This window comes from Carettochelys insculpta, chromosome 9 (assembly GCF_033958435.1).
Source record: "Carettochelys insculpta isolate YL-2023 chromosome 9, ASM3395843v1, whole genome shotgun sequence".
Taxonomy (NCBI): domain Eukaryota; kingdom Metazoa; phylum Chordata; order Testudines; family Carettochelyidae; genus Carettochelys; species Carettochelys insculpta.
Genome location: NC_134145.1, coordinates 40,474,851 through 40,495,623, shown reverse-complemented (window position 1 = coordinate 40,495,623; position 20,773 = coordinate 40,474,851). Strand labels below are relative to the sequence as shown.

Here is a 20,773-nt window from a genome sequence, read left to right as displayed (position 1 = left end):
TTTTCTTGCTTCTCCCTTTTAACCTAAATGTCTGTGATTTCATTCTTTCTTTTTGTTCTCCTCTGTTTCAGAACTCCTTTCAAGTGCCTCAGATCAAAGAGGTTTTACATTATTCATTATTAAGTATAAAAAAAGATATATACTTCAAAGAAAATTGGTGGATTTTTGCAATATAGATGTCATTGGGAATTTCATTAAGTTGAATCTTCATCAATCTTCATTCAAAACTGAACATAATTCAAACTATGTTCACTGTTACCTAGTCCATGAAATTTAGGCAAGTAGATCAGAAAGAGTGATGACTGCTACAATTTATAGCTCTTAAACTAAGTTCAACAGATATTTTCCTGATAGTCACCATATTTTTAAAATTCTCTCTGTAAACCACAGAATTTTGGGTTCTTTTTTGCAGGTCAGAGTATTTCTCCTTACTATGAAACTCAGGGCTTTTTGTACGCTGCACACCGTTTAATCTGTTTAAGCAGAGACCCTCTGATATTAAATTTAATCTGAGAGCTCATTGGGGATATTATATATGGGTGTTAATATAGATGTGTATTAATAACATGGGTGTCTGAACAATACATGGGAGAGGATGTGTCAATAAACAGTAGGGCGTATTCTTCAAATAAATACATCTATTCAATTGCTGCTGTAGTCAGAAGGCACAGTGAGCTATGTGAGAGGGTGTTGGGGAAAAGGTGCGGGTAGAAATTAACAACCCACATCATCCCAGACACAAGACTCTTTCCTTAAACACTGCCCAAGCTACGTTCTGGGCAGAATGCATCTCATTTCCTAGCAACATTTAGAACATTACTGCTGGGTTATACAGACCTTTATAAAGAGAATTCTGCTAAAACAGAAGCTTTCTATTCAGTTACCTAACTCAAATGCAACTGGAATTTTTATATTAACCATAATGGGACTGTGAAATGTGAATGTGAACACTCTGTAATAACCATTTGAAAGCAAAAGTGCAACGCAGCCTTCCTAAATAGCTGACCAGAAGCACAATAAGGCCAACAAGAGTGCTGTTGGGCGGGGCCACAACTTTTCTTTCTGACTGTTAACTACAATTGGAGAAGATTTGTCAAATGCTTTCTTATTGATGTTCCTGAAAATAACGCCATTGCACATGTTGCTGTTTTTAATGCATTCAGGAGATGAGACTTTAATGTAAGTTAATTCACTAGAGCTGACATGTTTTAAAATTATTTCCATTGATCTTGACGTAATGTACTTTTTGCATCAATTTGGTGATGCTGTTTAATTCTAGATTGAATATTGAATGTATTGCAGTGGCAAGACAGATATATTATGATATCTGTATTTATTTCTCATACAGGGCTCCACTGGTTTCCCAGGATTCCCAGGTGCCAATGGAGAGAAAGGTGCAAGGGTATGACATACTTTTAATTTTTTAAATACAGTGTTTAATTAACCCATGGAGCTCTCTGCTGAAAGATATGAAGGCAAGAAGCTTCAGGAGAACATTGAGATATTATAGCATTAGACCTTATCTGGAAAAGATTGAACATCCACAGTTACATGAAATAAAACTAAACTCTCTGATGTATAAATCCACCTGTGTCAGGGCATTAACCCAACCACTCCATATCTGGGGATAGACAGAAGTTCTATCATAACGTAGCTTATTCAGTCATTATCCATTAGGGAGTAATTTCCTTCTTTTGAAAAAAACAGCTCAGACTGAAAGTGGACTAGCCAGACCACTAACAAGGACTATTTTCCTACCAGGATAAAGAACATATACTTATCAAATGTATGTAAAATGTCAGATTTTGCTGCTTTGCTGCTTTGAAGCACATGGAGAGAAGTTAATATGCAGAGTCTCCAACCACAGTGAAAGAAAATGGGGGAGGGATTAAAAAGGTCAGTGCACTGCTTTCTGGAAAGCTCAAATGGATGTGGCTGATCAAGTGAGTGAGGTGACAAAATTATCGGAAGTGAAAGAATGACTTGGACCTCATGGATGACAACTCAGTGTGACGATAAGTCATCATTGGGTCTATCAATCAATTTTATTTAACAGCAGTGGTTTGAGCACTGACCTGCTAAAGCCAGGGTTGTGAGCTCAGTCCTTGAGGAGGCCATTTAGGGGCCTGGGGCAAATAGATTAAAAAAAAAATCTGTCAGGGGTGCTACTTGTTCCTGCCAAGAGGGCAAGGGACTGGACTTGATGACCTCATGAGGTCTCATCCAGTTCTGTGAGATGTGATGTGTATCTCCATGATAAATGAATCAAAAGCATCACTTAATGAATTCTTTGAGAAACAATTGCATTTTCCATTGTCCTTGATCAAAGAATGTTTTTAGATGAGCAGAAGACTTTTTTTTTTCCTCCCAGGGGCAGGTGGTTGTTTTTACTATGCCCTACAAGAAATGTTTTTAAATAAATAAATAAAATCAAACCCTGTTTTGGGGATAAGGCAGTGTTAAAATCTATGCTTCTGAACCATGAACAAGGAAGCTAAATTAATAAACATAAGCAGTAACATGCACTAGAACATATTTTAAAATATGATAACTGTAAATTTATTAGATGTCAAGAAAGCCTCATTTCAGCCAGCGATGTAACCGTGGACGTCTGAATTGGGCCAGTGTAACTGCCTTTATCTGTTACATGTAGTAGTAGTAATAGTAGTATAGTCTAAATACCTAACCGTGGATCAGGACTCCATTGTGGCAATCACAATACACATAATGGAAAGAGTATGCCTGCACAATAATTAGACACCCATTGCTGGCCTGTGCAAGCCGACTCGGGCTGTCAGAGCTCAGCCTGCAGGGCTATTTAACTGCAGTGTAGATTTCTGGGATTGGTCTGAAGACCAGAATCTGGGAACCTCCCACCTCTTCAGATCCCAGACCCCAGGCTCCTGACTAAGCCCAGACATCTACAGAGCGGTGTTACTTTTTTTCTATCAGGGGAATACTATGCCTTGAATTAATAGTTTCTTCACATTAGAATCCATTGCAATCCTAGTCTGCTTTAGGAAGGGGAATATGTAGGTTCTCCATATCAAAGATATATTGGAGCTACGTAGTAAGGACCAAGATGTATGAGGGGTATGCAGTATGGTCCCTGCTCCCTCCTACAAAGAGATGATTGCCAGAGCAATTTCCCTGCTTAGCCAATGGAATTGGCAGAGCAGATAGGAAATCAAATAGCATTTAGTCCTCAGAGAATCGTACACTGCCCCATCTCAACAGCAAAACAGCATTTCATTCCCAGTCAAATGTCACATGCTAAGATTTATTTGAACTCTCATTGGCAGGGCTTACATGGCAAACCAGGTCCACGGGGACAGCGAGGACCAACGGTGTGTACTTTCTTTTGTTTGCTTAAAATCATTACTTGCATTCCCATAGTGAATGCCACCTCAGTGTGTTTTACACCTACTGCAAAAATGGATGGTTGACTGACACACTGACTCACTGACTGACACATTGTCCCGAGTGACAACTGTCACCAGGTGCATATGTCTTTCAAATCCACAGGGTCCACGGGGATCAAGAGGCCCACGAGGTCCCACAGGAAAACCAGGCCCCAAGGTATCTGTCAGATGCTATGTCCCAATTTGCTGCAAAGTATTTCTCAAAGAAGATCAGGCTTCATTTTTGAACATATTGTCCATATATTCTAGGGCACTGCAGGCAACGATGGCCCTCCCGGTCCACCAGGTGAAAGGGTAAGTCTGGATTTGCTTTTCCTACTCACTTACATAATTATATTTCCTGCATCTTTCTCTTTCCTCTTGTCTCCCCATGTTTGCATTTGTTTGAACTTCTCTGAGTGGGAGGTGAAGAAATTCTACTGCCATACTATACCAAGAGGATGAGATTTCTTATTGGGCTCTCCTTCCTGCTCAGCTAGAAGCAAGAAGTCTACAGAGCTTGTTTTTCCTCTCAGATACCCAGTTTTGAATACCCAAGAGACTGGGATCAATCAGATAGGCTGAGATACCCAAGAGTTTGGATGTCTGCATACCCAGACAAGCTAAAGTACTCTTTTGACCTTCATGAGATTCTCACTGCTAACAAAAATGGGCAGTGGGTATTATAACCCTGGCCTGGTGCCATCCATGCTCTGCTGGGTGTTACAGCTATGCTGCTCTCTGTCTCCCTGAAGCTCCAGGCTGGGGAGCTGCTGCTGTGTTGCTCACTGTTTTTGTGGAGCCTGGAGTTGCTGGAGGCTGCAGCCATGCCCTCTGCCAACTTGCTGAAGCTCTGGGGCCATGCTATGCCAGGCTGGGGGCCAATGGTCTTATTGTCCTTGTGGATGGGTAGGGCTGTCAGTGCTCGTCTCCCTAAAGTCTGGGGTCATCCACTGCCCATGCCAGTTCAGCAGAGTTCCTGTTAGTATATGGGATGTAAAAAGTACTAAATGCCTCTAAAAGCTAATCGATTTACACTGACTGAATTTTTTTGTTGTAATCAATAAGGAATCCCCTTACAGTGTTTCACATGCTTGAGAACTGCTGCTGTTGGGTAAAATAGAATCCACTGCATGATATTAAATTTTAATCAATATGCAGTCTGTCTATTATACACTAGCACACAGAAAAATATAAAATTGATTTGTAATCACAGAACAAGGATTAACTCCTACAGGTAAGTGAATCTGGAGTTCACAGGCAGTGTTGTAAGGAGTGGGCTGGAAGGTAGAAGACAAGGGAAAGACCTGAGGAGAAGCAGAAGAATCATCAATGGAAAGGAATGAATCAGCTCAAAAGTATGACATAGTATCACAGGAGCACAGTAAGCTTTTAATAAGAGACTGGCCCCTGTGTACTGTGGCCACATGCTATAAATGAAGCACGTGACAGAGAGGACAGCTGGTAGCCAAAAAAGAATTTAAAAGACCATTTCTGAATGGTTAGAAATATTCCAGGTGCTAGTATGTTAGAATTCTAGGGTATTCTCTCATATGCCATTAGCCTACTAGCTTGAAATCACAACTCAGACTAAAAAAAATCAAGTTTCTTTTCTTTAGAAAACGTGTCTTGAAGATCAAAGGAAAAAAGGACTTATGGCCAAGAAAGTGCTACTAGTAATGAATAAATCAATGAGTTTTGTTCTTCTAACCCTTTTCCAGAGAGAGACAAATTTATTTTGTATATTTGGGAGCATGGGTCAGCCATTTTCAATATTTTTCTCAAACTTCATCCTATTTTTGTTCAGAGCATTTGCTTTATAAGCACATAGATAGATAGATAGATCATTTGTTTCTGGGTATGATGCAGTTACTGTATCAAGGAATGTAACATATGCAGCCTATTTAAGGGTGAAGGTGAAGTTCTGGGTACATTTTATAGGTAATGCTCTGGAAAACATGAGCAGTGCTCAGAAAATATTCATTTTGAACATTTTCTGGTTAACATTTTGTTGTGCTTCATTCAGTAATAACTCATATCCAACTTTTAAATGGGACACTGATTCAGTCAGGGGCAAATCTTGCCTGCTGCTCAACAAACAGCCCTTCCCCTCACATGTATATAACACTTCTTTTATTGCAAGAGAGGCAGCCATAATTTGGCTCAAAGCCTGCATTTCCTGGTGCTCCAGTTTGCAATGAATGAGGCTTAAGGAACTGTGAGACAGTCAGAGCTTTATCACAGGAGCAGGATGCTAACATCACCATTCCTTATGAATTATCTTTCTTTTCAAGACTTTAAATTTCTAACATTTTGATATCTGATGTCACAATAAAACCACACATCAATACCAGGTAGAGCAGGACAAGTCTTGCACTGTCTGAGTAGGATGCACATTTTTGCTGTGTGACCGCAGAAAGTAAGATCCAAATACTCCTTTTTAGTTATTTGCATTGCATGTGTTCTTAAACAAACAGCCTTCAAATAATCTGATCGTGGGCCTCATTCAGGATATCAATGGCAAATGCATATGGTAAAAGTAGCAAGGTCTTGATCAGTGTTCCCTCTAATTTTTTCCATCCATGGGCAGAATAATTTTTGTATGTGCACCAAGATCTGTGTGGATGTGCACCACCAATAGAAGCACATACCGTCCATAGTGGGTGTCTGTGTGCTCTGCTAATCAGTTAGATGGAACCTGAATCTCTCCTGAGTTGCCACCCAAGTGTTCACCTTACAGTGAACACTGGTCTTGGTTCATTTTCAGTGAGAATTTCTGAACCTAATCATCAAGTGGTTGACATGTTTATTTTATTATTTTAAAAGTCTCCAAAAACCTCCTATAATATAACCATTTTACACATGGCTCCTCCAATTACATTTTTCTTGAAAGCATTTTGTTCTTCAGAGATACTGAAATTAAGATATTTCCCAGGAGTAATTTCAAAAGCACCTACAGATAGTTAGCTGAGTGTGAGAACTGGCCAATATGAGCATTTGACATGTGTAATAAAGGCTGCAGTGCAGTCAAGTTTAGAATAATTGCACATCCCTTAATGAAACTGAACTTCATGGATAAATAATCCATGTTTTTTAATAATTAGTGGCCCCTAATTGAGTATGTTCCACACAGATGTTCTAGTGGGAGTTTGAACTGCTAACAGTATTCAGATGCAGTATATAGTTTGCTTCATTCACATGTCCAGCTGTTATCTATAGTGTTTGTATTGCATATCTTGAGCAAATTATTTGGTACAACATTGTAGCATCTGGAATAGTAGTTTACCTTTTTACTTATCTTTGTATTAGGGACCACAAGGGCCTCAAGGACCTGTTGGATTCCCTGGACCAAAGGGACCTCCTGTAAGTATCTTTTAAAAGTACATGTGCCAACTTTCAATAGTTGTTGGACAACATTTTAAGTCAGTTTATGAACAAACACATTAGAACTTGCAACTAAGGTGTGAGCTGTACTATAATTAATCAGGTATGTCCCACGATGCATGAGGATTACAAGCAGGTAAACTTTCCCTAAGCTTCCCTACCATAAAGCCCCTTATAAGTCAGTGAAGGTGTTCATAGTGAAAGCTGAGTCTGTTCTCTGTAAATGTTGCAGTTTGTTTAATATTCACGGGGGTGAAAGGGAGGGTGGGGGTTGAGTTCCTTTTCTTTTGCTCGTGTAAATTTTCTTTTAAAAGTGAGTTACTTTAAAAACAAAGGGAGAAGAGACATTTTAGCTATCACATATGAGAAATATGGCACACTGTTACCAGATAAATATTATAGGCTTTCTATACTGCTAGATGGAAATACATATATTGTTTAAAATACAGAGGTGTGACCCAAAGCTCATTCTGGAGCTGTTGTGGCTTGTCATTAAGGTCCATAAATTTTATTTATTTTTGTGAAAAGTGAAGGAACCCTTGACTAACTGGCTGCAATCTACCTTGAAATTTTGATTGAAAACTTTTGCAAGAGTTTTACATCTTATGTGATGGACAATTAAAAAAAAATCTTCATTCCCGTGCATGCACAGAAGACAGATGAACTGGACACTGTACTTGTAGGAAGTGGATAAAACTCATTTACATGAATTCACTTCCCATAATTAGATCTTCAAAGCTCATCCTAACCACACTGAAACTGAGGATACTCAGTTTCTCTCTGTCTATTACTTTCTGTTCCAGATCCTGTCATAATATATTTTGAGTTAGTTATCCAACTATGCAGTCAAAAATCTGTGGAAAGGCTTTGATATTATGAAATCAAAGGAATCTTTGGTTTAGAATGATAGGTATGCCAGAGTCTTCTGTTAACAATCCTAAGGGCACTTTTGTCAGGTGTCCATAGCGTTTCGATGTGAAAATGAAAAGTGGAGATATACATATCTGGAAAATACCTTAAAAGATCATTGAGTCCAGTCACCTACATTTACTGACATCTTTTTTAAACCTACCCCCAACTTTTAAGAGGCTCCCTCAAGGTTTGAGCTCACAACCCTGGGTTCACAAGACCAGGGTTCTAACCACTGGTTATCCTTCCCCACCAAATGAGCCCTCCCTAAAACTCCTATTTCAGCAATTTTAAAGAACAAAATATGAAGTGGCCAGCTACTACAGACAACAAAAGAACAAAAAGAAAAAAAGGTTAAAAGTATAATGAGGAGAAACAATCATAATTAATACAGAGGACACGGATTTCAAGCAGTGCATTTCCTGTATTACTTGAATGTCCTATACTTGAATGTCAGTGTAGCACCAGAGTTTGTCTGAATAACGTGTTTTAGAGGGTATGTGATAACGACTTTACTAGGTAATCCTCATAAGCCTTAGTATTCTGTGCATATGAAGAGGATGACTATAGAGTGAAGTTAATGTATTCGTTGATTTTCCTTGCACATTTCTCTGTTTCATCAGCAGAGATGACCACCACTAGAGGTCTCTCTTTTCCCTGATGCCTAAAAATTCTCAAATTAACATAAAACTATATGGTCTGTTCTTAGCAGACTATTACTGAACGGAGTACATGGCACACACTGGATACAATTTTGGTTTAATCACACATTCCTGATCCACCAGGATTAGTTTATATAGCCTTTCAAAAATGTAGGGCTTAATTTGCAAAAGTCTCAATTTTCTGTTCTATAGCATCTTATTCTGTGAGTAGTTCCACAATAATGAATAAACCAGATTAGTAAAACCAATGGAAAAGGCAGAGAAGTAGAGTTCCACTTATGTTTTTTTTCTATTGGTGGAAGGAGAGCAAAGAGGATTCTTGGGGGCTCAGATGCCCCACACAGAAGTCCTATGCTCCCATATCAACTGGGAAGAATGAACTTTTCCCACTATGCTCCCCACAAAATTAGTGTGGTTCCAATGGACTCATGACTTTTGCTATTTCCAGATCCCTAACTGTAGAAAGAGTCCTGTGGAGAGGTATCCATAACAATCTTGGTCTGTTTTATCTTTCCTTGATTATCTTTACAGGCCCAGCGGGATCCTGTTCTCAACATGCATAAAGCAATTCTGGTTCAGGAGAATGAGAGGGGCTGATGATGCCACGAAGTCCATTGATCCATTACTGTTTAGGAAAAGGAAATTCATGTCCTTTGTGCTTGGATCTTGGGAGCACGCTCTGGATTAGTGGTGCTACCCTGGGAGTCTGTTAGTGCACAGTGGGAGTCAGGACAGCAGAATCAGACATATGAGCCGTGTCTACACGTGCACGCTACTTCGAAGTAGCGGCACTAACTTCGAAATAGCACCCGTCACGGCTACACGTGTTGGGCGCTATTTCGATGTTAACATCGACGTTAGGCGGCAAGACGTCGAAGCCGCTAACCCCATGAGGGGATAGGAATAGCGCCCTACTTCGACGTTCAACGTCGAAGTAGGGACCGTGTAGTCGTTGCGCGTCCCGCAACATCGAAATTGGGGGGTCCTCCATGGCAGCCATCAGCTGAGGGGTTGAGAGACGCTCTCTCTCCAGCCCCGGCGGGGCTCTATGGTCACCGTGTGCAGCAGCCCTTAGCCCAGGGCTTCTGGCTGCTGCTGCTGCAGCTGGGGATCCATGCTGCATGCACAGGGTCTGCAACCAGTTGTCGGCTCTGTGGATCTTGTGTTGTTTAGTGCAAGTGTGTCTGGGAGGGGCCCTTTAAGGGAGCGGCTTGCTGTTGAGTCCGCCCTGTGACCCTGTCTGCAGCTGTGCCTGGCACCCTTATTTCGATGTGTGCTACTGTGGCGTGTAGACGTTCCCTCGCAGCGCCTATTTCGATGTGGTGCTGCGCAACGTCGATGTTGAACGTCGACGTTGCCGGCCCTGGAGGACGTGTAGACGTTATTCATCGAAATAGCCTGTTTCGATCTCGCCACATCGAAATAGGCTACTTCGATGTAGGGTTCACGTGTAGACGTAGCCATGATGTATTTTATTCACAGTTTACATAGCCGAATCATTTTGCAATTTTTCTGATGCTGTCCCTTGTTAGACAGTGCCGCAGCTGCAACTTTCCAGAAGCTTATCTTTAAAACTGTTTTCATTAATGCACAGAATAAGTAGAGGATACTAAAGGACTGAAAGTAGGGACTCTGAATTTTGAAATATTAGATATCTGTTGCAGCAGTAGCAGTGATGGCCTGTAGCCCTGGGTGCCCAGGGCCTAGGGAAATTGCCCATTTTTCCTCCCTCTCTATCACATCAGTGGGCTTGTACACACACAGAATCAGTGTTTAGGTAATTTTATGTTAATTAAAGAGTCAGCAGAAAAAATAATATATTAAAAATGTATCACGTTTCCACCAAAGCAGCATAGTTTTTCTGAAGACTGTCCTGAGAGTCTGAAAAAGGTCATGAAGCTTGTTAGAACTAATTGAATATTCTTTTCAGAACTAGAGATGAATGAGAAATCTCTGACATATTTTGTATACAATTTCAGGGGCCACCTGGGAAAGATGGCTTGCCTGGGCACCCAGGACAGCGGGGTGAGACTGTAAGTACATTGGTTCTGCTGTTTCAGGCTGTTGCACACTTGCTTAGTTCACTGTGACCTTTAAAAAAAAGTGTGAGTTATTAGAGCACGCCCTTGCTTTATCCCTAAATTACATGAAAAAGTGAGAGGCAATTTTTCCTTGTTCATAGAAAGCAAATATCCATTAAAACTCTTTGGGTCAGACATCAGACAGCTTAATTGTGTGTCTGTGTGGCAAGGGTGAAATTTATTTCAGGTTGTTACCCATTATATAACATCAAACTGACCATACGTGTACAACAGATAGTGAAGCAATACAATACTGTTATCACCTCTGGAGAAGATATCTAAGGAACAAAAGAATATTTGCCTTTCTCACTAAGAGACATGTAAGAAGGTAGAATGATGTATTAGTGCAAGGCCACTAAGAAACGTGGAAGCTATCAATTTAGAAAAGTAGAGACGAGTGATTGAGACAAGAAAAACATACACAAAATTGTACAGCACAATGAGAATTGTTTGGGTTTCCTTAATGAAGAGCTATGTCTATAAAGGATACATGTACATTTGAGAAGAACTCTATATATTTCATTATGAACTACAGTCTTACTTTCTAGAGGGATAAAATTTGGCAATGTAATTAAAAAAACACATTATTTTGATCGAAATTATTTGCAATTAGTTCTTTAGCTCCAAGTCGCATTCATTTATCCGTTCACTCATCAGGATGCATGAACTGCCAAAGCAGACATTGCAGCAAAGCTCTTTATTCACTTCCATAGGTGTGTCAAATACAAAAATCTGACTTATTGAACCAGAATATCCTTCTTATTTGTAACAATGCATTAAGCTTCACAGACAGCACCCTTCAGAAGAACTGCCACAAGAATATGATGAGACTATGCTCTGCTTGCTTATATACACATATGATGGGGTAGTATAAGGATTTTACTACCATGAGACTGGCATGAATGCACAAATCTGTTATCCAGGCCATACTGATTGAGTGCTCTCCATCGCTATGATCTCCTTGGATGCTCATCACTTCTTTCACACATCTCCTTTACGTTTTTGTTCTCAGATCAGACTTTCAAGAGCAGATGTGCCAGTGGCATAGGAGAAAAATAGAATTGCCAAATATGCTCTTAAACACATCAGTCCTTTGCAGTGGTGGAATTGATAGACGTGTTCAAGGCATTTTGGCTGAATATGGGCTCAATTCTGCACTCCTTTCTGTCACCATATACAGGGAAAATTTCTGCTGATATCAGTAATATTTTTATACCTGAGTAAGGACTGCTGAATACATCCCAAAGCCCATAACTAATGTGAGGTTAGATTGTACCTTTATGCAGATAGGTGGTGGAGGTAAAGGAAGGTACTTTGTAACAGGGTTCACTCACCACTGTAGCAGCTCCTCGCAGCTAGTCTGGGGATCAGTTCATCTGACCTACCACTCCCTTCTGTTGCTCACTCACCCCATGCTCTCTCTTCACCACTCGGCCCTCCAGCTAAGCTCCTATATCATCTTTCCCTTATGGGGTAGCCAAGTCTGACCAGACAATCTGCCCAAGTGCCATTCCATAAGCCCTGTTCTATGACACTTTCCAGCCCAGCTACCCTATCAGTAGCAGTCAAAGTCTCCAGTCTCAACCCCACGTTGTCCTTTCCCTGGATTTCTTCCTACTCTGCCTTCCTTGTGCTTTCTTGGCTCTTTCCATGAGGAAGAGGATCCCAGTGCTTTTCGCTCCTCTTCCCCCTCCTCCCCCCCGCCCCATACACACACTCTGGGTTTCCCTCCTACCCTCTTCTCAGTGGCCAGAGAGCAAGGCCAGCCTCTTCCCATGGCCCTTTTCTACTGAAGACTTCATCCAGGTGCTGTTCCGACTGGGCTTCAGTGACAACTGATGATTTGTAAGTTCAGCCTGACTCTCTCCCAGGTGCTGCCTGTAAGGTATATTGGCCTTCTGTGAGCCACCCTAATCATCTCAGGGCTGCTTTGAGTTGGACACCTGATCACAGGGATAAAGGTTGCAGAGATACCCTAGTGTGCAGGGGTGGTATGCTGGACTATGTCGGTTACAGCAATGAGTTCATTCTCCCAAGGCTCTGTCAATCTACACACCATCCAGTGCTGTACTACTTCTTAAAGGCACAGCAGAGCCCTTGAACTGGCAGTGTGCTAAACCGGGGATGCCAGAGAATTTGCTGACTAGCTCTGAACTGAAGTCTATGGCTGCTTACCAGAAACCACGGATCTTGGCGATTTTTGAGAAGACTGTCCCAGTGACATTCACCTTATACTTTCCTTTCCATTTTCTCCATTTCAGATGCTCACTATAGCCTTTTTTTGCCTGCCTGTCCCATCTCTACTGAAAAAAAAAAAGAACCACACGTGCTCTCTGGATGTCTGTTTCATTAAATTTTATCTTCCTTTCTGATCACCTTCCCCCCATACTCCTTAATCTCCCAACCATGCCTTTTGTTACTTAGTCTTTTGTCTGTCTTGGCTATATGAGTTGATAATATATGTGTCTATATGTATTTTCAGCTGAGTTTCAACAGTATCACTCATGCATTCAGAATTGCCTAATAAATTTTACCAAGAAGTAATTGAAAAGGTGACTGGCATTTCTTATGATAGCTCAGTAAGAGCACAGCTAAGAATGACTGGAAAGGACAGAGCTTTAAAAATTTCACAGGTGTACATAGGCATAACAGATCTCTCAGCATGCATTCTTGAAGATGAACTCCTAACATGGAATTTCTCTCTCACCTCTTCAATGCAGATTTGAATTTGGTCATCTTACACTTTGACATGTATAACTGTGTATTTATATATTTCATTTTACAGGGTTTTCAAGGTAAAACTGGCCCCCCTGGACCTGGTGGCGTTGTTGGACCCCAGGTAGAGCACTTTGAACATTATATCTAGCTATGTGATAACGCTGTTTAAAGATTATATTATGGCTAATGTAAAGAGCTGTTGTTTGTGAGTAAATAAAACACACTGATTGTCATGTTAACTCCAGCATTCCCCAATAACTCACAGAAAAATTAGCAAAATGTATTTAATCAAGCATTGAATGCCACAAAAAACAAAGACGTTGAGCCTGATTCTCCACTATATTCAGTGAATCAAAACAGAATGGCCATGTCTACACTAGCCCAAAACTTCGAAATGGCCATGCAAATGACCATTTTGAAGTTTACTAATGAAGCCCTGAAATACATATTCAACACCTCATTAGAATGCCGGCAGCTGCGGCACTTCGAAATTGATGCAGCTCACTGCCACGTGGCTTGTCCAGACGGGACTCCTTTTCGAAAGGACCCCGCCAGCTTCGAAATCCCTTTATTCCTAACAGCAGATAGGAATAAGGGGATTTCAAAGTTGCTGAGATCCTTTTGAAAAGGAGCCCCATCTGGACAAGCCGCGTGGCAGCAAGATGTGTCAATTTTGAAGTGCTGGGCTGCCATCATTCTAATGAGGCACTGAATATGTATTTCAGCACTTCATTAGTAAACTTCAAAATGGCCATGCAAAGTTTTGGGCTAGTGTAGACGTAGCCAATGTGTTCTACTGAGTGCAATTTTTTTGCTCCTTTGTTTAATTTCAAAGATAACTGTTCAGTCAGTTTGGGCAAATATTTCATGACTGATATTTCCTGTATTTGGATTCCATCTTTCCACATTTGCTCAAGTGTTAGCATCCACCGTTGCAACCCATACTAACAGAAAACGCAGTTCTTGGAGCATAAATTGTACCATATGTAGAATTATCTAGTACTCCAAAGTGACACTATGAATCAATTAAAATGATAATTACAGTGTTTAGCAATTAGAATTACAAAATCCATTCTGAAAATTATTATTCTTTACTCTCACCCTTGCTTTAGGATGAATACTGGTTCACAGAGACACTCTGGCTGTGGCCACACTTGGCCAAAACTTTGAAATGGCCATGTTAATGGCCAAATCAAATAATACCGTCAGCTGAGAAGAATAAGGGGATTTTGAAATGGGAGGGATACTTTCAAAAAGGACTGCCGTGTAGCTGAGCCGTGTGCATTCAAAAGCAGCACTTTCACAGCACCGTGGCTGGCAGCATGCTAATGAGGCACTGAATATTCATTTCAGTGCCTCCTTAGTATTTTTCAATTTGTCCATTAGCATGGCCATTTCAAAGTTTTGGCCAAGTGTGGCCACAGCCTTTGTCTCTCTTCCCTTTATCATTTGGAATTGAATACAAATAGCAACCAAACACCCATCTGAGGATGTCTAGTAAACTTTCACTTTTCTCAAAAGCACTTGCCATGAATGCAGTATTTTAATTAATTACCACTTAAGCACACAAGCACAAAAAAGATCATGTCTTTGATCACTGCATCTGCCTTGCATTCTCTCCGTGGGAAGTTTCAGTGGATCTGCCTAAGTGCCCCATCCGTATTTTTCCAGGAAAATGCTACAGTCCCGTGCTTCAGGCAGGCAGAGAATACAAGACCTCTTGTTCTCACACCAGTCAATCCCACAGGCATGAGAAATGCTATCGGGTTCAGGGCTTCAGCATCTGGGGAGTAGGGCCATAATGGCATCTCATTGAGTTGCACTCTTGTGTCTACACCAGTATAGGGCTTGAGCTTTATTTTCTAAGGACATGAATATTTTAATATAAATGTTTGCAGGCCAAAGTGGGGATTGCACATTTACCCACGGCAATTGTCGTGACATGAGAGGTCCTGGGAACAGCTCAAGGTGGTGGGGGCGGGAATTGACAAAAAGGTGGGGCAGAAGTTGCCCGCCTCCCAAAAGCCAAGAAACAAAATACTGTTTAGTAGAACTGAAGTTTCTCTTTTATTCTTAGGGACCTACTGGTGAGACTGGCCCAATTGGTGAAAGAGGCCACCCTGGTCCTCCAGGCCCACCAGGTGAACAAGGCCTCCCAGGCTCTGCAGGAAAAGAAGGTGCTAAGGTATGGCATGGCTTTTGAAATGAAGGTGTCACATGGAGATAGCTGAGACAAATGCTTACAATCAGATACTGTTCATAACCATAGAAAATATGATATAAAATAGGGACAGATGCATTTTTCACAAGTGAAAGTCTCTTCAGCATCTTGCCTAAGGCAGAAGGGCCTCACTTCCAACCTGACTGTTTTGCTATTAATTTCAGTGGGAACAAGAATAAACTCTTAATTTATTTAGGACTAGCAGCTTACATAGACTTCCCATGTAAGAGTGGAAGATTGTACACAGACAAAGGCTGTTTCTACACATGCCACTTTCTCCAATAGTGGCATGCAAATAAATGGCCCAAATATGCTAATGAGGCATCAATGTAAATTCCCCGTGACTCATTAGCATATGGTCACATGATTTGGAGTCCGGAAGACGTTCTTCTGGACTCCAAAACAGCGTGTAGAAGTGCGGCCCCCGGCGGGTCTTCTGGAGGGAAGTCCTCCTTCTGGAGGCCCCTTTCTTCCTCCAGACTCCAAATCATGTGACCATATGCTAATGAGGCACAGGGAATTTACATCCATGCCTCATTAGCATATTTAGGGCCATTTATTAGCATGCCACATGTCTGCTCAAGTCAAGTTGGAGCTCTGTATTGGAATTCAGGGATATATCTCTGTATGGCACTTGCTACATAGCACAATATTAGTTACTTTTCGGTGAAAGAGGAAAAAAGAAAAGATATTTATACTGATCAATATAATAGTACATGAACGTATTAAAGTATTAATTGTAGATGAGAGCTATAATTTCCTCCATAAATGTATTTTAAAGAAACTATAACTGTAAGAACTTTTTAGGTACCATAACTAATGTATATTATTGTTAAAATTTGCTGTAATCCTATGTTATCACATGCTAAGGGGATGAGTGACAAATAGTACTTGAATAGATGGATGGAGAGAGGGACAGGTAGATGACCCTTTTTTTTATTATTGAGTGCATCCAGAGTCTGCTGTTTCATTATATGTTCTCTAATTAGTAAGACGGAGATTTTGTCACAGATACGTTTAGTAAAATTCATGCACAGTGTCATGGGACAGTAAAGAAAAAATCAAGGAAGTTGTGACCAGACCCAGATATTACCAAAAATATCTGTGTCAAACTGAGTTTGTCAGATCTGCACAGTGTCTGCAATGGGGCAGTTGTATGACATCTAGGAGCACAAGGGGCCTCCACCACAGATTGGGTGTTGGAACTCCAGGGTCTCTCACTGCTTGCAACAGCTGAAGAGTTGTCCAGTTTCAAGTGAGCTCTCTGCTGCCCAGGATGATCAGGAGCTGTGGATATCTGCACTGCTTGCAGCTGCTTGGAGCTCAGGGAAACACCAGTGGCACAGGGACATCCTCCCTGTCTGTTTTGGCAGTGGTGGAACCTACAGCTCCCAACTGCCACAAGGCTGACATCATAGAGGTTTCTAAAGCCACATATTCCATGACTTCTTCAACTTCTGTGACTAAATCATAGCCTTACTAATTAGTAACTAATGTGTTTTTGAAACCTCTTCATTTTCACAGGGTGACCCAGGCCCTCAAGGTATCTCTGGAAAAGATGGACCTCCAGGTCTTCGTGGTTTCCCAGGAGAAAGAGGCCTTCCCGGAGCTCAGGTATAAATGCCACCATAGATAACTGTGGATACAGTGTTTGTATAGTAAGCTCGTGAACAATGAGTCAAGCCTTCTGTTACAAGAAATTTTCCACTATGCATGGAAAATAAATGCAATAGAAAAACACCAAATGGGCACCTGTAAAGGTAAAATTCAAAGGGTTATCCATTCAACAGTAGTGATTTATTCAGCAATACCTCCTTGCCTTTAAAAAACTTCAAATTAAATATGTTTCAAAACAAAAACTTGATTTTTTTAATGGAAGAATATGCCTCTCTCCTTTTTTCAGGGTCCAGCTGGTCTGAAAGGAGGAGAAGGCCCACAAGGCCCACCTGGCCCAGTTGTAAGTAACCATGCAAGCTTAAAAAAATACAAAAAACCTTCTTTATGAATTTTCACATGCTGTTTTGTTTTCACCAACACAGATTGTAAAACAGTAAGGAAGCTCTTGTCAGTCACATCAATCAATAGCTATTTTCTACTAATTGCTTGTACTAATGAGTCTATATATATAAGAAATGTGTAGGTACTGAAATATCTGAAACCTGCTGCTATCAGTAGGTGAAAAATTGACTTGCTCCTCAGCATTGCCCAGCTAGACTAGTTATTAATAGACATAAAAAAATTCTTACCAAGGAAAATCTACAAACTGTGGATGTAATGGCCAGTCTGGTTAATATTACATTGCCTTTCTATAACTCCTGTGCACCACAGGTTTGTCAGCAGAATGCCTATCACTTTAGGCGTTGTCTAGACTAGAGGGTTTTGTCAGCAGAATGGCCATTGTGTTGACAAAACCCACAGAGTGTCCAGATTCCCAGGGGCATTCTGTTGACGCTATGTCAACAGAATGCAGCAGTTTTGTCAAAAACTGTACCTTGCTTGCCATGAGGAGAAAGACCTCTGTTGACAGAGATCTGTCAACAAAACGTCAGTCTGGACATTTCGGGGGCGAACTGCTGTCGACAGAAAGGCATTCCAGGACACTGGACACCCTGTCTACTGTTCTTCTGGTTGGCTGTTTTGCCAAGAGAGGCATTATGCCTCATGCTGCATTCTGTCAGTTTTGTCAACAAAACCCTCTAGTACAGATATAGCTTAAGTCTGCGGAATTCATCAGAGAGTTAATTTTAAATCACAGGCTTTAAGGAATGAGTCACATTTAGAGTGTGTCACAGAAACTATTTCAAATAAGCCCAATGAATGTTGCATTTCCAGAGATACAAAGGCATTAATGAAGTCATATCTGAGAAACTGAATTTTCATTCAAGAAGTTTACTTTTCTTCTGTAAGGCTGTGTCTACACGGGCACAAATCTTCGAAATAGCCATATTTCGAAGATCACTAATGAGGCACTGAATTGACTATTCAGCACCTCATTAGCATTAGGATGCTTCCAGCTGTGGCACTCGAAACCGCCACTTTTGAAAGTGCACAGCTCAGCACGGCTACACAGGGGTCCTTTTCAAAATTACTCGCACCTTTCAAAATCACCTTATTCCCATCAGTGAGCAGGATAAGGGGATTTCGAAAGGTGCAGAGTTCTTTTGAAAATGACATCTGTGTAGCCGCGCTGAGCCGCGCACTTTCGAAAGTGGCGCTTTTGAAGTGCCACAGCCGGAAGCATCCTAATGCTAACGAGGTGCTGAATATTCAGTTCAGCACCTCATTAGTAATCTTTGAAATGGCCATTAGCATGGCTATTTCGAAGATTTGTGCCCATGTAGACACACCCTAAAATTTATTGTTTTTATTTTTCATTAGACTTATTACCAACCTCAGCATAAAGTAGATTTGTCTGCCTTTATTTGTAACCATAAATGTAGTAAGTGTAGACACTGCTCTTTCGAAAGTAAATCCCATCTTCGAAAGAATCCTTCTTCCCTTTTTTTATGGGAAGAAGGATTCTTTCAAAGATAATGTTTACTTTTGAAAGAACAGTGTCTACAATGCTTTCTTCTTTCGAAAGAAGCTATTTCAAAATAAGAGTATGCAAATTTGGTGTTGGATATGCAAATCTGCACCCTATTTGCATTTTTGATTTACCTCACTTGTGTACCTCTTTTGAAAGAGGAATGCAAGTGTAGACACAGCCATAAAGAATTCCTAACTGGAAAACTCTTGGTCTGGCGATATCCCTAAGTTTGGGGAAGAGCTGCAGTAACATTTCTGTTCACTATTTCTTTCCTCTAGAAATAGCATGACAACACTTTCATTTTCATCTTGGTTTTGGTATGTTCAGGTCCTTCTTTCCTTCCCACCTTGCTGCATGAGCACTCCACCCAAGGAACTGAAACAAAAAAATCTGAAAATAAGAACCTTACGATTCATCTGGTACAAAACCAAGGTTTTCACAATTTTCTATGCTCTCCTTTTTGGTAGACTTATTGTTTTGAGTGCCAAATTTTCAACTACTCTCAGCAGAATTGGAGATGTTTGGTAGACACATTATGTTGTAACAGGTGTTCTAAGCAGGTAATAGAAGTGGTAAATATGGAAGTTCTTACTTTCTCAGACTTCCATCCAGGAAATCAATGGCCCTGGAAGGCAGAGGCTACTTGAAGCACAAACAGAATCAAACCTACCCTCAGATGTCCCAGATCTCAGAAAAAAATCCTAAACTTTATTAGATAGGTGTTATAATTATGAATTTTTGAATTGGCTAGCAGTTAGAAGGATTCACCTGGTATTATTGTGCCACATGTATTTATCTCAGGGCTACAATGAGACTAGAGCTTTAACGTACTGCTGTCTGTGGGACATGAAGGGCAGATCATTGGCATTAGATGGCCCTACAACAATTTCCTACCTATTTTTAGGCAGTAGGGGCTAAACACAGTCAATCGTTTTGGGACAGGATGAGTAGAAGTGGAATACTCCCTCGCCGTACAAAATAAGATGAGTATTAGTCTCTGTGGAGGTCTCTGCCACGGTTGCCAATACTGACCATTCCTGAATAGCTAGTAAATACAAAATCATAAACTGTTTGGCGGTATATACACCTGTTAATATGTCATAGCGAATGACCCTTTCAGAGCACATCAAATTCTAATTGCTGTACTTAGGATGAAGTGGACAAAGCAGAGATCTACAATGAACACTCAAGAGCCAGATGTTTGCTTCTTTTTCTTTCCCTACTGTTCTGTCTACTCTCATTGTCTCCTAATTGGTGATGTTCCTTCTCTCTTTCAAGCTGCTGAAAGGCATGCTCAGCACTGGTGAGAGAAAACTCTCTAGAAACTTAGACAGTCATTTCTCATTAGCTCATTTGGATGCTGGTTGTTCAGGTCATACACTGTACCAGATATAGGCTATCAGTTAGCCATGCTACCAGAATCAGTGTTGGATGCTGTGTGAGAGAAATGTGCTAATTAAGAACAATATTGTTACTGTGACAAAATATGTATATAAGTGATCTATGTCGTGTGGAACTTCACAAGAAGAAACAGATAAAGGCACTAATTAATGAGCTTACAGCTTGTAAGATAAATATTGAGACAAAAACTTGGGCACCTATTCAATAGAGGAAAAGATAAAAGAATGATTAGTGACAATATTCAAGGAGGAAAGAGATCAAGTAAGTGGGTTGCAAAGCAGGTTAAGATAAACAAAAATGTACTTGGTAAGATAAAAATACTATTGCATAAAGCAGAAGCATGAAAGAAGAGAAAGGAAGAGTAGAAAAGGTGGTGAAGATTGGATTGGAGGAAGCACAGAGAACTGGTGGGGAGGAGAAGCTTAATAGATTTGATAAAGTCCAGAAGAAGCTATTACAATCATGTA

The 20,773-nt window shown here is 40.6% G+C and overlaps 1 protein-coding gene across 1 annotated transcript in view; it reads left to right on the top strand.

Annotated features, from left to right (window-relative positions):
* The window catches only part of COL11A1 (collagen type XI alpha 1 chain), a 274,848-nt gene that overhangs the window by 156,926 nt on the left and 97,149 nt on the right, over window positions 1–20,773 (top strand). Inside the window, exons 32-41 of the mRNA XM_075002237.1 lie at window positions 1,349–1,402; window positions 3,303–3,347; window positions 3,526–3,579; window positions 3,672–3,716; window positions 6,711–6,764; window positions 10,336–10,389; window positions 13,223–13,276; window positions 15,233–15,340; window positions 16,901–16,990; window positions 17,280–17,333. Of these exons, the coding sequence (XP_074858338.1) occupies window positions 1,349–1,402; window positions 3,303–3,347; window positions 3,526–3,579; window positions 3,672–3,716; window positions 6,711–6,764; window positions 10,336–10,389; window positions 13,223–13,276; window positions 15,233–15,340; window positions 16,901–16,990; window positions 17,280–17,333 (612 nt within the window). The remainder of the gene's footprint in view (window positions 1–1,348; window positions 1,403–3,302; window positions 3,348–3,525; window positions 3,580–3,671; window positions 3,717–6,710; window positions 6,765–10,335; window positions 10,390–13,222; window positions 13,277–15,232; window positions 15,341–16,900; window positions 16,991–17,279; window positions 17,334–20,773) is intronic.